Here is a 17769-nt window from a genome sequence, read left to right on the forward strand (position 1 = left end):
CAAGGATTAGCTGTGGGGTGTCCCTATTGTCGGGTTTCACACAATAGATAGCGGAGATCAGGGTTGTTGGACCTCGTGTGGGTTTGGATGCACACTCTGATATGAGATGATGATTTTTCTTCAACTAAAATGGGTACAGACCTTTTCAAAAGACCTATTAAAGGCTCTCTTTGGTATTTAAAACTATTCGCCAAATCACATAAAAATATTACCAGTAGCTTTAAAACTCAAAGTAATCCTTCAACTAATGCGGCAAGCAACCACGCTACCGTAACCCTGCCCTTTAGTCAGTGAAGCAGTACCCCCCCCCCTGCAATTTAAAGTGTTTTGCCAAATAAACAATGCTATAATAAAAACGTTATGATGAACAATCACAACTGAATGATATGAGAAATCAAATTATTTGCTTAGAAAAGCAACTATCTTCAACTATAAGAACAAAAACAAACGTTAAAGAAATAAGGAAAACAAAACCCAATAGAAAAATCCTACAAAATTAATTTATGTACCTAGAACATCCCAAAAAAACCCATTCAAAAATATATTCGCTGATCACAACAGCGTAGCATGTGCATGGTTCCTCACAGCTATCAACACTATCGGCCAGCTCCTTCTCGAAGAGTTAACTTACCCCACCATATTTATAGAACTAAATGTACCCCACCACCTATTTGGAATTTATAGAACTAAACTTACCCCACCATCTATTAAGAATTCATAGAACTAAACAATTAATGAAACATTTAATTTGCAATTATTACAAATATTTTGGTCAATCTGATTTAAAAAAAATAACCTATATCCTTTCTCAGTAAATGGACTATTCAACACAAAAAGAATTTTTCAATTCGAACCTGTAGTTTCTGAGATTAGCAGACCTCGAAGTGGTTTTTTGGGGGGATAGAAGTAGGAAATAAGGTATCAAAATTTTAAAAAGTAGGAAAAGTAGGAAAAAAAATCACTTGTAGGAAAAAATAGGAAGAGATGGGAGTACACACATCAAGAGGAAACAAATTTAGCATAAATTTTATTTCTAATGTAAAATAAACTAACAGTATTTTTGATTTAAAACTGTCCCAAAAATAAAATAACAGTACTTTGGAAGTATTAAAGGTATTTAATGAAAGGTCGAGTCGCAAAAACAAAACAAAAGAAACAAGCTGACAATCATCAATATGAAATATAAACTGGTGGAAACAAAGATATTAATTACAAAAATATGAAAATAAAATCCAAACACAGAAACACTTTTCAACGATATAGTAATAAAAATTTTAAGTGTAAAAGAATAAAATGCAATATAGCGATTGCAAAAGAAAAAAAAACAATAATAATCAAACTCATATTTTGGTGCAATAAAACCATTTTTGTTAAAGATTTGTTTTGTTAAAAATGAAAACATTTCTTCGAGAGCATCCATTTATCATTTGAAAATACTAACACTTTCAGCTCCTGTTGTCATAAACTATGATACAAAAAGCAAAGCAAATGTTAAATTAGTTTTAAGTAAAAATAATCAGCAGCTGACATGCATTCTTGCTTAAGCAGGGGCAGATGTTTGATTTTGAAAAAAAAGGAAAAAGACTGAAAATGCAGAACTAAAATAAATTTGTTTTTAAATATGGGACATAAAAGTTATAACAAAATAATTAAAATGAATAAATAATGAAATAAGTAAACTAAAGGGTTTGTATTATGTTATGCATTTTTAGCATTAAACATACATTTCGTTTCAGGCACGTCTTTTATGGAGGTCAGTGGGGTCAATTTCTCCTCTACCTGGCTTTGGAAAAATACTGCTTAACTATTCAAGTTAGTGTGGTTTTTGTTGTTTTCAGATAAAATTTGCATTCAGCATACATCCTTCATTAGACACCCCCGGGGGAAAAACCAAAATGACGGGCCAGTTTTAATTTTAATCAAGCAATAAAAACGAATATTGTTTTATTGGATTGATGATTTTTTTACCTCTTTCTTGTTTCAAAATTTTTGTCACGGAAAAAAAAAAAGGAAAAATCCTTGCATAGTAACCATAACATTTTTATGGAAAACAAAGATCTGTTACTAATGTTTCCCTGTGCATAAAAGGGAAGGCATGTAGTTTCTCTTAATCCTTTTCACCATACAACAAAAATATTCATTCGGAAATTGTTCACGAAATTGAGAGTGAGGGGGAGCACCTGGCATCAAATGCCTGCATATATCTCTCTCCTCCCCCTCCCTTTGATCATGCGCCCTGAGTACAATAACTTAACAGTAGATATGCCCCAACGGTACAATTGTCGCACCACGAAAAGAGTAAGAGTCTGTCAAAACAATTTTAAATGTTCAGAAATGCCACATTGCAATAAACGCAGCACATAGAAATGGTGAGCAACTCCTCGATATTGATGATGCATCAGAGTAGAGAACACCCATTAAAAAAAAAAACAGTACATATTTGCTTGTGATCCCTATATGTAAAAAAGGAAAAAACCTCATGACTTAGGTAACTATCGACCGATTGCCCTAACACAGTATTTCTACAAACTTATGGAAAAACTATTATTAAAAAGACTCTCATGGTGGGAAGAGAAGAGAAATTTTTCCTAATAACCTGCATGGGTTTAGAAAAGGGAAAAGTGCAGAAGATTGCGTGGGTCAGGTTATTAATATAAAAATACTAAGAAAAAAAAAGGAATTTATATTCCTAATTTTGCTGGATATCAAGGGAGCCTATGATAACATTAATATTTTGATGGAAAAACTTAAAAAATCAAAGATGGAACATTGTATCATAAAATGAATTAGAGATTGGCTTTCAAAAAGAAAATTAGTGTCACAACGCTCGTTAGAACATTTACGTATAGACGAAATCATTAGCTTTAAAAACTCATAAAATAAAACGACTCATTCATCTGGATTGTTCCACTTGCGGTCGAGAGAAGATTAGTTCGTAACCTTGATACTTGGACACCAAGCCCATGTTATTAACGTGTCGTAAGTCACGTTGACTTCTTTGTAATCGATTAAGGAATGTTTGTATTATGCACGAGGTTCAACTCACCCCTTTACCCAGCCATGTAATCAGGGAAAAGTTGAAAGTTCAGGAAATCACATCTCGCGTGTCCAGAAGGAACAAGGGTCACTGGTTCTAATAGGAATATAAAAGCTTCACGTAATCAGATCAGATATACAGAGATCCAACGGAGAGTATTACCGCGGAGAGTAGATTCCGAGGACTGACAGAATGCGTGGTGAGTACTCCATCAGCCATCCCCTTTTACCCCCCCTTTGATTCGGAATACTGAGAGTCCCTTATGCACGTTCTGTCATTTGCCTTGTCTTATGCAATAAACGATTGCATTTACAAACCATGGCCTGTTTAATGCCGTCATTTCTACGTCTAAAATCTTATCCACTACTTACACATACAGACAGAGGCGTGACATTAGTTAACAGATAGAGAAACAAAATCTGCAGTGATAGAGATGCTACGTATGGCCGTCCACAAGGTTCGATATTATCACCATTCTTATTCAAGTGCTTTATGCCTGATTTTAAATATGACAAAGATGACAGTAAAGTTTTTATAAATGCCGATGATATTTCATCAGTGGCGAATCTAGGGGCAGCTGTGAGGCTGCAGCTGTCCCCAAACCAGAACTAAAGGGTTCTTTTTTTGTACAATTTTCTATTTTTTTTTGGGGGGTGGGGGGGGGGGGTGGGAGGTATTTTTTTTACAGCAGTAGCACTAGCAGAAAAAATTGGAGCTAAATCAATCTAACAGTGGGGTCACTTTGTCAAATGCAAACTAATAACACTTTTAACATTCAGAAGGAGTCATAAAAAATTCAGTGTAGCAAGCAGAAATGAAAATATTGGCTAATGACATACGTCCTAAGAACTCTTCTCCCCTTAAACAGGAGTGCATCCGGAGCTCATTAAGAAACACCAGGCACCTGGTTTCCCTGTAAAGGGTTTGTGCAGTACTTTATTTTTCCAAATTATGCTGAAGTAGAAATGCACCCTCCCCCCTCCGGTTTAAGCTTATCTTTCAGTGGCTCTGACAGTAGTCCCAAACAAAGAAACGACTTGGTACTGAACTAACTATTCCTTAACTTCCGTCAGCGAGGAAGTTTCTTTCTATTATTCGTTTTGCAGTACATTAAGCTAACCATAAAAGAGTACATCAAGCTCTCTCCTATACAAATGGCTGAGAAACAGAGACAACCTGTTTGGATTTATGAGTGGAAAAGATAGATAGTTTCAATTTGTAGAATTGAGCTTATCATAAAAAGTATTAGCTCTTGCCGTCAATCACCAGCAATGTGTATTCTACATTTTGAGATGAAAAAAGCCCTTTCGGAGATCTATGCCTTAGACTGTTTTTTGTGAGTTTTGCCTGAAAAATTAAGTACAAGACTTAATTACTTAATTTGACTGAACACTTTATCACACACACACACACACACACATTCATCTTTTTACCTTTTTCTCCTCGCGGTTAAAGAATACTGCCGAAAAAACACTACGCCGCACCAAAGCATACAAAATACTTCGCTAAGTTTTGCTTTGTATTTCGTTTGTATTCACAAAATGGTTATGAACTGTCATTCAATTGTTGCTTGATTTCGAGAACAGCGGTTCTTCATAAAAACCAAGATTCTCGCCGTCTAACACTAGAAAGACGACGTTTTCCGTATACCTAGAAAGACTAGCAGCGGTCATTTTGATTACCGTACTTAAAAGACTGAAAATTATTTATTTTCTGGATTTTTAACCATAGAAAAGATTTGTTTTGATGCATTATAAATTCCTTAAACAATTTAATCATATTATAACCTGTCAATTAAACTGAGGCAGCTTTTTGTTAAATTTAATTTAATAATAAAGATTACTGGAAGCTGAGCATTTAAATATGATTTCCGAATGCACTTCCGAATGTAAAAAACAAGGCTGTTTGACAGAAATATCAGGTCAATCTACGACACAAAGAAAGAATTTAACTATTGAAGACTAATCTAAGAAAGGTAAATATGTGCTCTCATTAGTTGGGAGAAAGGGAGGGTATGAGTGGGACTCGAAGCACAACCACCTCCTCGTTGTGAGTCCTGGGTAGTTCCACATGAGCTACATAAGAGTTGCACGTTGTGAGGTAATAACAAAAGGATTAAGACATTTTTTGAATACAATTATGTAAATATTGAAACGAAATATTAAATTATAAAAATACTGAAAATATCAGAAATTTTGGAAATTTGATGAACTTTGGACAAAATGAGCAGACTGAAACCATAATCTAAATTGGTTTTAAAACATTCTTTGTATATTTTACGCCTTGTTCTGCCATTTAATAACTACCCGTTATCATTTTTTTTCATTTCCAATACTTGAAAAAAAGATTTGAAAAATCTAGAAAAAAATTAAAAATTTCAAAATTTTAAGTCAAATGCGCAGACTCAAGACGACGTTGTAAAAATGAAATATTTTACAGATTTGTTACTAAGCCTCATACACAGCAATTAAGAGGTACCTATTTCCAAAAATCAAAAATTCATTTTTTTCACTCCGACCCTAGTGTACAGAAAAAGCCTATTTCATTGTACTTAATAAATTTGATAATGGGTTTAAAGGAACTAAAATTGAGAATAGGGCTTCTGCTCTTGAAACAGCAGCAGAAAATGTTCTAAGTAAAAATATTTCAATTAGAGAAGGTGCTAAAACATATGGATTGAGAAAAAGAACTTTTAAGACAGCATATAGGTAAATTTAAAATGAATATGGAACCTAATGAAATTTGTTAGGCTGTAAGTTAGTAAATAAACATTTTTTTATCAATTAGGATAAGTATTCTTTATTCATTTAAGTTTTTTTGATAGTGTCCCAAGGCATCCCCTCCCCCTAGTGAGGCAGGTTGGGACGTTGTAATGACTTCTTAATTTTTATTATGAAAATGTGATTTGATGAAATACTGGAGTAAAATAAAATTTAATTGAAGCAAAAATGTCTAAATTACATGTTCAGCTAAGTTTGTTGAAAATTGATTTGTAAATTGAATTTCTAAAAATCATAGTCTAAAAGGTATCCCAAGGTGCCCTACCTTCCCCTACTTATGTGACAATTTTCATATAAAGGACATTTTGTTCCCTCCTGGGGTAACCTAAACTTTGTGGGGCTTTTTCTATTGATTTTTTTCTCTTGGCCCTGTGGCTTTGCTTTCGTTTTCCTTTCTTTTTGCATGCTGTTGTGTTGTGAGTGTTGCTGAGTGACACTCTAATGGAATTGGTAAAGTTCATGTTGTTTATTGACAAAATTAAGGTTTCTTTGCCATACAATATCACGTTTATGCAACTTCCTCATCTTGCACTGCCTTATTGATCAGATCTGGACAAGGATCAAGTTTGATGAACTTCTACTGTTGAAACACAACTAATCAAGGAAGTGGAGGCAAGGCAGAAACTACCGCAGTCCTCTCATAATTTAGAAGTCTTAAGACTCTTAGTCAAGTCAACAGACAAAATTACAGAACTTAAAAGTTTTTATGCACAATATGCGCCCCTCATTTTGTGTATTATAGATGCACAGTCATAGACACATAAAATAGAGAATCATTGCAATGATTCTTCATTTTTTCTTAGTGCAGGAAAATATTGCTCTATCCCAGTCTCCAAAACATTGGTTTCCTTAGTATCAGTGAAGCAGATACAATTTCTGAGAACATAACTACTTAGAATCAAGCAAAAGGCACTCTTCCTTTGTCTAGTTCCCACCAAATTTCTTGAAATTATGCTTCTGCGTGAAGTGAACCAGAAAAAAATTTTAGGGGAGCACATTGAAAGAACAAAAAAAAAAAAAATTCTGATAGGAAAGGGGGAAGGTGGGGATCCGGTCAAAATTGTGAAACACTTAGTTTTAAAAACGCAATTTTAGACTTTCTTTGCAGATGCTATAGGGAAAAAAGATGAGGGGTCTCCGTGGAAATTTCTAGAAATTAAAGCCTTAAAAACATGATTATATGCCATGTTTATTGACGTTAGGGTAAGGGAGGGATCTCAGAGGCTGTTTCCGATCGTTTTTTCTTTAAATATATTGAAATCAATTCCTACCACCCCCTGGCAAGTTTTTGAAATTGAAGTTTCAAAAAGGAGGATCTGCAACATTTTCCTTTAAAATTTTTCAAAATTATGTTCCAAAAAACTTTGTTTAACGTTCAGGGGCTATCCCACTTAAATTTTTATAAATGTCATTTAAAAACCCCATTGCATGCAATATAAAGAAAGGTGGTATAGGGACGCTAGCCTGAATATTTTCTTAAACTCAAGTCTTTCGAAATGTAATTGCAAGGTCGTATTTTGCAGTATTAGGGAACGTAATTTTTTGAAATCAAAGGTTCAAAAACGCATTTCTGAGTGATTTTCGATGTTGTTGAGTATTTGGGGGCTTTCCCCAAAAACTTACAAGTATTTGATGCAAAAGAATGGCATCTTTGTTTTTAACAAATATGAAAGCTGGTATTAAATTGGTACAAGTAAAATCAAAAAACTCATGAAAAGAATCATTGGATGAGTTCGAATCGAAACTTAATTTTGATGTAGTCAACTCTCAATAACTCAAAGTTCCAAGGGACTGCCTAAAATGTTCAAGTTATTGGTAGTTGAGTCATGGGAAATTTCCAGAACAGTCTCAAGAGTTTGGGACCCGATGAAAGCTTCGAGATATAGGAATATTCAAGTTATAAGCTTCGAATTAACGAGATTTAACTGTAATTTACTTCGATAAATATATTTTCTATTTATTATCAGCAAATTATCTATTTGTGTTCTTAGTTTGATCAATATGAGTAACCAATCCAGATTTAATTGTTTGTGTTTCATCTTGTGTGAAAACATTTGACTAGATAAATATTTGGATTTTTAACATTTCCCTGTTCGGAGGGGTTTTTGGAGTATTAATGATTCAAAAATATTAGAAACAGATTTATTGCTTATGTTTCAATTTGTATTATGCATAGCCCTCAGATTGCTCTGTTAATTAATATGTAAAACATGAAAGTATGAGGCGTACATGCATATGGTACACTGATATTATAACTAACTTTTGATTTTTCTGAGTGTATAGGGGAAGGACGATGCAAGTAAACTTTCGTTTTGGGCACCGTCAGCTCTTCAGACGGCCCTGGTTATCTGCTCATATGCATGGCCCATTATAAGAGCTATTTCTGAGATATTGTAATATTAATGAAAAAACAGGTGTTTTTGACATAAATTTGAGTGCTGCGGTTAAAGCTCAATTAGTAGAAGGGGGAAACTTAGTATGGTGATTACAGATCTATACCCCATAAATTAAATCAATTTCCAGTTTTTCACCAATTACTTCCGTATTCAACTTCTTAACCACTGGGCTATTATTACTGATTTATTTTTTCTCATTTTTTTTAAAATTCTATTTAAAAAATGAGACTTTTTTTAACGAATTTGTACAAACTAGGTGCTTTTTATTTATTTTAATTATAATCATTGTGAATATCATTTCTTTTAAAACACTAGTTTTCTTCAAACTCTGAATACCTAACAATAACAAAAATATCAAAATTATTTAAATTTAAAAGTGCCAAACTCTATATTTTACAAATTTTTAAAGTGTCAAAAAGTATGGATTTAAGAAGTATTATTTTGAATGTGCACGCATGAATACGTGCATCTATTTTTTTGAAAATATTTCACTAGGATGAAGTTATAAAATGCACACATCAGGGTTTTTTTCTTCTTTTAATGGACATGTCCCACTTTATAATATTTGCTTATATTGATACCCTTACAGCAGCATTCCCTCATTTAACTAACATATTGTCAGAAAACCAATAGAATATGCAAAAAAATTAAATTTAATAAGTCATATAGGTTTCACGAGATATGTGTTGGTAAAACCCTCCTTGAAAAAAACTCTAGTTACGGCTCTGTTGATTCTGACATCTCTTTCTTTCCATTTTTATGCTATAAGTATAGCTGATTCACCACGGGTGGAAACCGAAATAATTTTTGGAGGGGTCCCCGGAAATTGAAAAGCACCCCTTCCCTCTTTACAATGTTTCATTACCAAGTTTTAAATATTTTTTAGGATCCCTTAAGGGAAATTAATCTACTTTTAAGTACAAAAATATTATTCACTGATATACTTAGAATGCAGGAGTAAAATATCTTTAACATTTCAAGCAAATTAATACTAAATTCTATATAATTTCACCGACATGCTATAAAACAAGTGGTTTTAATTAGTGAGTTTGTTATAATGATTATAACATGAGGGCATGGTTATTAAATAAACTCATACCTTATTTGAGGTTGTATACATTAACTAATATTTTAACCATAAAATATTATGTAATTGAGAAAATCAAAGCTTCATAACATATAAGTTTAATTGAAGAATTCAGAAACTACACCCTTGTGCAAATTACCTTTTTCCAGTCCCTAAGAGCTGTAAACATCTTCATTTTTGAGTACAAATTGAGTTTTTGACATCATTCCCATTATAAACTGGAGATGGAGGGGAGGGGGCAGAAGAGGGTGGAGTTCATGGTTGAAATACTTTCACAGGGTTCATACTCAAAATTACAAATAAAAAATAAGGAGTTTTTAAGGAGTTTTGAAGGAGTTTTATTTCAATTTTTAAGGAGGTTGGTTTTTGTCTAAATGTCGTTATTTTTAAAATTCATACTTCGGAAAGAATGTGCAAACCTTTGTTCATCTTTTGCATTTAAGCAACACATTGCATGTATAAATATACTAAGGTAAGGTTGTTAAAGAAATTACAGTAAAACCCCTTCTAACAGACACCTCTCTTATGCTGACGATTTTTCATTTCTCTATTGCAAGGCAAACAACGTTATTAAACCCCTGTCCTGTGCACACCCCTCCATTACGGACAAAAAAAAAAAAAAATATCCAGAGTAAGTATCTGCATTAGAGGGGTTTTACTGTTGATTTTAAAAAATCTTAAAGAAGGCCAATGTATCATTAGAACGTTACAAAGAGCAAAAATTAAAACAAATATCTCCAGTTTTTGTTTATTAAAATTCCTCCAACAGAACCTTCACAGCAACCTTTTATCAAAGAACTTTTATAAAAACATTACTAATATTAAACCTATCAAGTGTTAGGTACATAATTTTACACTATGCTATTTGATAATTAACAATCCCAAGTAAGTCAAAAGAAAAAATATAGATTATATTCTTTTTAAACTGACAAGAAACTATTAGACATCTAGCAAAAGCCAATAAAATGAGAGCAAGTGAAAAATTATTACATCATGCATATAATACGTTATGTATACAAAAGCTGCCAAACCAACATAACATATGAGAATCTAACACAATAAAACTCCAATAATAATAACTGAAATAACCTGTGAAGTTCCTAGGCTGCATTACTGGAACATTTTTGCACATCATTTTCCTTCTCTTCTATTTGTACATTTATTTCAGCAATATCAATTTTCTTCTCTTTAATGCTTCTTCTTAAATTATTGGATTTGATGAATAAATTTATATTTTTTTCTGTCTCAGCCTTTGCCGAAAGATCATCAGCTTCAATGTCATACTCGTTCACATCTTTTTCCAAACAAGCTCTTTTCTTCTGTAAGTATTCTATTTCCTCTTTTAATGAGATTCTCTTTCTTTTCAAATTGTCTGTTTCTTTCTCTATTTTTTGTTGCTCTAAGTATAGCATATATTTTGCACGTGCTGATGACACAGATACTCTCATTTCATTAGTGATTTTAACGTCAAAAATACTCCCAGCAATTCTGATCTTTTCACAAATTATTCGTTGAGAAATAAAAGAATTTTCTTTTAAATTTTCCACTTCTATAGCTTTATTTACAGAGAAGCCTCTTTCAACTGATGCCTGTCCATGTGAAAATATCATAAGCATTTTGAAAATGTCCCATAGTTTGGAAAATTCTCCACACTTGAAGTACTGGTAAAAAAATGTGTCTACTGAATCAACTTTATAGTTGAAGTTTTCAAAATCAAACTTATTTTTTTTAACAATATCTTCCAAAAAGGAACTATACTCCTTTAAAATATCATCACCATCTTTCTCTAAAACTTGGTTTAATTTAGTAAGCCTTAACAAAACTTGCTTCATACATTTTTTTGATTTGGGAACATCACTTATCATAGTCTTTGGGTCAAAATTTTAAGACCAAGGATTTGTAGAATCAAAAATAAGGAGTTCATAAGGAGATTTTTGCAAAAGTCAGGAGTTTTAAGGGCCCTTATCTATTTTTCCTAAAAAGCAGGAGTTTATAAGAAGTTTGTAAGGAGCGTACGAACCCTGTTTCAACCTGCTTTTCAAAGCAACAACAGAGGATGATCCCAGGCCCAAGCCTGGTTGGCCTGTGCATTAATCAGGCTCTGACAGTAATAAAGAAGTTTGATCGGTTATAAAAATAAATTTCTGTTGCAGTAACTATACAGGAAAACTAGTTTTTCTCTGAAAATATCAGTTCTACTTTTGAGAATAAAAAAAAAAAAAAAAGTTAAATCCTCATAAGCAAAACTTTATTTTATCCGATTTTTTTTAAGTTGATGTTCCCATGTGGGAACATTGGTGCTTAAAAGGTTAAAGTATGATCTTCTTGCTCGTTGAAAAAAAAGCAAATTATTCAGTTCAAGATTAATTTGCTTTTATTTTGTTTCTATTCTGAAGGATGGCAGCAAAAGGTACTATGCTAATAATACTTTCATAATAATATGAAGACAAGTTTTTATTAAATTGTTTTCATCTAAATGAATCAAAAAAATGGGAAAACGTAACAGCAGAAAAACAGCCAAATCCATAGTGGTTCATCAAAAAATCAGAAATATGCAGATTTAACAATCAATTTTTGGACATTTCTATGAAAAGTTTCTTTGTCCAAAAAATCAGAACAACATAGCTCACAATGAAACATGTAAAATTAATATCTAAAAATAAAGCTTTATTATGTTGAGCCTGAAGCAGTTATTAAATTCATCAATAAAAAATAGAATTAAATATAGTTAAATGATACTCACCTTCAAAAATATTTTCACATTTGTCTGAATTCCATAAACGTATAGTACAGTCAGCAGAACCAGTAAGAACAAAATCCTTTCTGAGAAGTGCTACAGCTGAAACTTCATCTTTATGACCACGTAAAGTAAAAAGGCAGTGTTCACTTAGCCAAATCTTGGCACTCATGTCCATTGAACCGCTAATAAAACCACCCAAAGACCCTCCAGGGGCCAAGCACCTCACTAAAAAAAAACAGTAATTTAAGAAGCATCAGCAGCAAGTTAACAAATGAGTACATAAACTACCATTCAGGCAAAAATAAAAGAAAAATCATGACTGATTACGAGGGTTGGAATTTTAATAGAGGCAACTCTTTGTTAACATCAAAAACAATGGTAATATCTGTCACCAAGTTTTACACTTCTTCAATAAAGTCGCCAAATTGTGTACAACCCGTTTTCAATGATGTGGAAGTCGTAGGATGCTTGCAGTCGAACCTGTTCTATTGAGTTTGAATGGAGTGGTCTACTGCCGCAAGAATCTGAGAAACAGTTCTAAAGTGAATGTCACGTAAATTGCGACTTCATTTTAGAATCAAATCAGAAAAGAAGGAATTAACTCCAAGATCCACTTTGCTGACATTAGAATGGCCTGACCAACGGTGGACATAGATTACCATTTTAGGGGGGGTTTGAAGAATATACGGTTTTTGGTAAGAAAAATTACTGAAACTGCTTTGGTGTCAATAAAAAGCATGAAATGTGCCAGGAATAAGGCACATAGTAGGACATAAATGTTACTATTTAATTTTATAAGCAATAAAAGAAGTAATATTTTGTACACTCCAAAATATAATCAATTGATATGATTACAGCAAGCATTTACCTTTTATTCACAAAGTGAAAGCTTGAACAATGTGGATGGATAATATATTGTAAACCATTTAGGGGATGGGGATCATGACCCTCCCCCCCCCCCTGTATCTGCCCCTGGAAAGAACCATGCAAGTCTACCATAGTTTGCATCTTCTACCAGAGGACAGGAGTTGGCTAACATAACGTTGCACTACAAGAAACTGTCTAAAGCAGTGGTTCCCAACCTTCCTAAGGCACCCAAAAAGTAGGTAATATACAGGAGTTAGAATAAAAGAATATCCTGGTTTTAAAAATTTATATTTAATAAACTATTACACTTAGCACTATAAATGATACATAAAAATAAACATTCCAAGTTTCTTTCCTCTCACAAATGTTTGATGTGTGAGCCTTTCGTAACGCGACACACATCTAACCAGTATTCCAGTTCCATAAATTTTGGAGTGTTCCACTCAATTTTTCATCATGCTGCACACATGCAGTCTTTGAGTCTATGCAATCTTGTAGGCAATGGTGGTGTTTTAAGTCTTTGATGAAAATCCATAAAAAAATAATCACATGGAGTTAGGTCTGGGAACCTAGGTGGCCAAGGCATAAAGGGTAAATCATCATCACCTGTACGGCCAATCCAGAGTTGACGAATGTGCACATTAAAGTAATCATGTACGTTCAAAGAAAACTTGGAAAGTTCATCTTTATTTTATGTATCATTCATAGTCTCGTAAGTGCAGAGCTGCCAACTTTTGAAAATCTAAATTTGTAGCAGAGTTTTGCACGGGGGGGAGGGGTAAAACAACACGTTTCATAACAAATGTAACAGATGTAATAAATAAGTTACATTAGTAAAATCTACAAAGTACCCCCCCCCCCCATTTTCAAAACCAAACTAATAAATTTAGGTGGAGGGGGGGATAATTATTGAGATTTTTTAAAACTTGTTTTTAGTGATAGGTTATTTCTAAATTTTGCGACAATTTTTAAACAACGTGTTTCCCACATGGCGTCAAGTTAGTTTTTTAATTTCTAGTGTACCTTAGTAGTGTACGTAGTGTTTATGTGGGGTTTTTTTTGGAGAGAGTGGCAAATAAAGAAGATCGGCAAAAATTACTTTCTGTTCAAAAAAGGGGGGGGGGAATCGATGGAATGGTTACTTTCGAGATTTCACGATAAATTTACATTAAGACAAATTCCAGTTAATTTTGAAAAAATGTTGAATTTTTAATTATTTTATCATTTAGTATGATAAATTCCTTTTAATATTGTTAAGCAAAAATTTGGAACATTAGTTAGCACAAAAGCATTATTAACTAAATGATTACTATTGGGGACAATATCTGTATTGTTGAAAATTTTTTAGGGTTATAAAAAAAGAAGTAAATCGTAATTTTTGGACTTATTTCGTAGCGTCGTAGTTCAAAGCTGTATGTCGTAGAAACTACGATTTTTTGGTAGCAGTTGGCAGCTCTGGGTAAGTGTAATAGTTTATGAAATATAAATTTTTAAAACCGGGGTAATCTTATATGCTAATCTTGTATTAACAATTATTCCCCCATGGGTATATAAATTCCATGGCTTCCATGAAAATAAACAAATTTTATTTTCAAGCCTTTTAATAAAGCTTAATATTAATTGAAAATGAAAATAATAATAATAATAAATGCAATTCCAAATACAGGTGCAAAAATTTTCAGATCTCAGCTGTGTGAAACAAAATATTAAAATGGTATTGATAATTATTGACACAATCGTCAGAACTTTTGAGTAAATTTAAAAAAAAAAATGCAAATAAATACATCTGATTTGGCAACTTTTTATCATTCCACATCAGGTTCGATCTCAAGGCTCTGTTGGTTTGTAGCACTTCTTAAAAATAATTTTAGAATGTTTAGCATGTTCATTTGGCAAAAGAAAAAAAAAGTGTCCAAATGAAAGCCAAAAAGAAAGAAAAAAGTGTTCAAAAGAAAAGAAATTTCAGGGAGGAATACATCAGAGGTTTGACAGTTTGAGGACGGAAAATTATAAATTTCTCTGATATTTTGAAAATTTTTCAAGATACCCTGAGAATTACCTGATTTCCAGGTTTTTTGGGCTGTTACCACCTATTATTTTTTCTCTAAACAACAAAAAATATAAAAAATATAATAAATTTTAATCACTCAAAGAAATACCAGTTTGTAAGTAATTTGCTGCTATCGGAATAGGTTGAAAAGATGGTTTTTAACCAAAATTCACTTTTACTCTAAATATTGCACAGCCCCATTTTTTAAGATTATAAAAGCTCTTGGATATTTAATCTATGTGAATTAGAACTCCAAGTTATAAGCATTTGAATACTAAGTGTCTGCAGTATAACACGTGTTAAGTCTAATCCTTATTTAGGTTTTTTTTGAAGAAGCAATTTTCACTTGGTACTGGTTACAGAAAACATGATTTAGTGAATTCTATTCAACATTAGATTATGAAATTTGGCATGCCCGTCTAGTAAGTATTTGTGAGTGTAATAGTCCGCAGATTATGCAAATGATATAAATTTTTTGATTTATAGTCTTTTTACCAAAAAAAAAAGACTAATTTTAGAGAAATTTCTGGATAAATTCAAGTAATTAATCATACACTTTAAAATTCTTGAAATAGTTCTTAACCTGCTCTGTTTCATTCATAACACTTATACATGTGAAAAATCTAACCAAATTTTTTGCAACTAGCTAATTTTCTAAAAAACAAAGTTTCTCCTAATGGGTAAATTTCAGTCATTTGAAATGAAAAATCACTGAACAACCACTTAAAAAAAAGAATGATACTGTGATCTCTCACTTATATGCGACCAAAGTTGACAATGAAATTTTTGCGCACGAGTGAGATTGCCGCATAAGTGAAAAACCCAAAAATAAATTTAAACGTGAAAAGTTAACATTAGTTACACTAATACCAATGGTACATTACTAATAATAATAAATAATATGCATATAATTTCTGAATTCAAAATTGTTACATACGTACCAAACTCTTGTTACATTACATTTTCTTTACAAAAAAAGTCATGAATAAGGGTTAATTTTTGTTTTTGGAAACTGTCGATGAGAGTCTTTTCAAGTTCATCTAGGTGCGTGAAAGTTCTTTCGCATCCGGAATTAAATCGAAAATAATCAGGGGTCTGTCCAGGATTTTTCACAGGGTACGTTTTTTGTGAAAAATCAAAAAATTTCGCAAAAAAAATTTTTTTTTTGTTAAAACAAAATTTTAGAATTTAGAGACGGCACAAACTGCATCAATTAAACTAAAAGTTGAGTGTTTTCCTCTTCTATGACAAGAAAATCATTCTGGATTTTTTTTCTGATATTTGGCGGGGGGGGGGGGGAGGCATCGCTCTTTCAATTATCAATATTTATCTACCATTCTGTATTATGTTAAATTATACTAGATATATTTCTGTACAGTATTTAAAATAACTAACAAAAATATAAATAAATGAAACAATATTCAGAATAGGGTTTAGCATTCAACTTTTTGACCCAAGACACTCTTAAAAAGCACAGAATTTCGTTTAATACCTATAAATTCCGTGATTTTAACAAAAATAAAAAGATTTTTCAATTGTTTACCTCTTAACAAAGCGTAATAATCATCAAAAATTCGAAAAATCGGATTCCCATAGCGGATGCAAAGAGATCGCAATTCTCAAAGTGAAGTCATCAAAAGTATAAAAACGGCTTGTAAAAGAAATATTTTTGATAAAATTATTTTAAAATTGCATTTTAGAGTCCTATGATAACATATCATTAATATCTGTGGACACAGTTGACCCAAAAAAAAAATAATAATAATAATAAAATAAACCATCTATTCAGCATTTTAATTTTTGACTCATAACAGAAAATGGAATTTTGCTTTAAAAACTTGAAATGAGAGTTCTAACAGAAATAAAGAGACTTTTCATTTATTTGAATCCTAATAAAGCGAAGTTAGCTTGAAAAAAGAACAAAATATGATTCTCATATCGGATTGCATTTTTCAAAATGTAGACATCTGAAGAAAAAAAAACGGTAATTAAAAGAGTTTATTTAAAGTTAATCATCCTTGTTAGCATCAAAAAATCAAAACCCATATAATTTTCTCCCAAAATAACAATTAAACATCGCACCGCACCGTAAAAACACAAATATTGACAAGCCGACAAAATGATGAGAATATTTTCTAATCAAGTCAATATAAAGGTTCAACGCCAGACGCTAAGTGGTGATAGTTTTGAAGTTGGTAACCCTATCTGAAGCGATCATATTTTTTCCTCACCCTTACTATCCCTTTGCAGTTCTAAGTTCATTTCGCAGATATATATTATTATTGTTTATTAAATCATGAGCGGAGAAAAGTGCTTACCAATGCCCTCTCAGAAAAGTTTACAACAACACCGCTGCTAATTAACTGTGATAAAACAAACAACCATTATATTTTTTTGGCAGTAGCAATTATTTATCGCTTGCAGGAGCATCGCAAGAGTGCCATTTTTTTTTCTTTTTTTTTCAAAATTAGCCGATTTTGTATAAGCTGATCCCTCTAATTTGACTTAAAAAAAGGTTCCAAAAATTATCGGTTTATACACAGAAATATGCGTTATTTTGCTTTCAGATTTGCTCTTTCAATAAACAATTTGTGACAGATCCGATCACGTTTATCAGAATTTTGTGAAGGGTCCGTTTTGTTTGATCGGATTTTTGTGAAGGGTCCGTTAACGGACCCAAATATCCTCTGGCCAGACCCCTGATAATGCCACGGAGTTTCCAATGCTTCAAATGCTGTTGTGTGGGTTGGGGGAACTTTTGCTGTATCTTCTTCATTGTCTTCCACATCTTCGTCTTAGTGTTTGCAATTTC

General features: G+C 32.3%; 1 protein-coding gene across 1 annotated transcript in view; it reads right to left on the reverse strand.

The window, feature by feature from the left end:
* LOC129218603 (uncharacterized) overlaps positions 1–17769 on the reverse strand; it is a 272334-nt gene that overhangs the window by 214630 nt on the left and 39935 nt on the right. Inside the window, exon 3 of the mRNA XM_054852923.1 lies at positions 12044–12265. Within this exon, the coding sequence (XP_054708898.1) occupies positions 12044–12265 (222 nt within the window). The remainder of the gene's footprint in view (positions 1–12043; positions 12266–17769) is intronic.

This window comes from Uloborus diversus, chromosome 3, assembly GCF_026930045.1.
Source record: "Uloborus diversus isolate 005 chromosome 3, Udiv.v.3.1, whole genome shotgun sequence".
NCBI lineage: Eukaryota > Metazoa > Arthropoda > Arachnida > Araneae > Uloboridae > Uloborus > Uloborus diversus.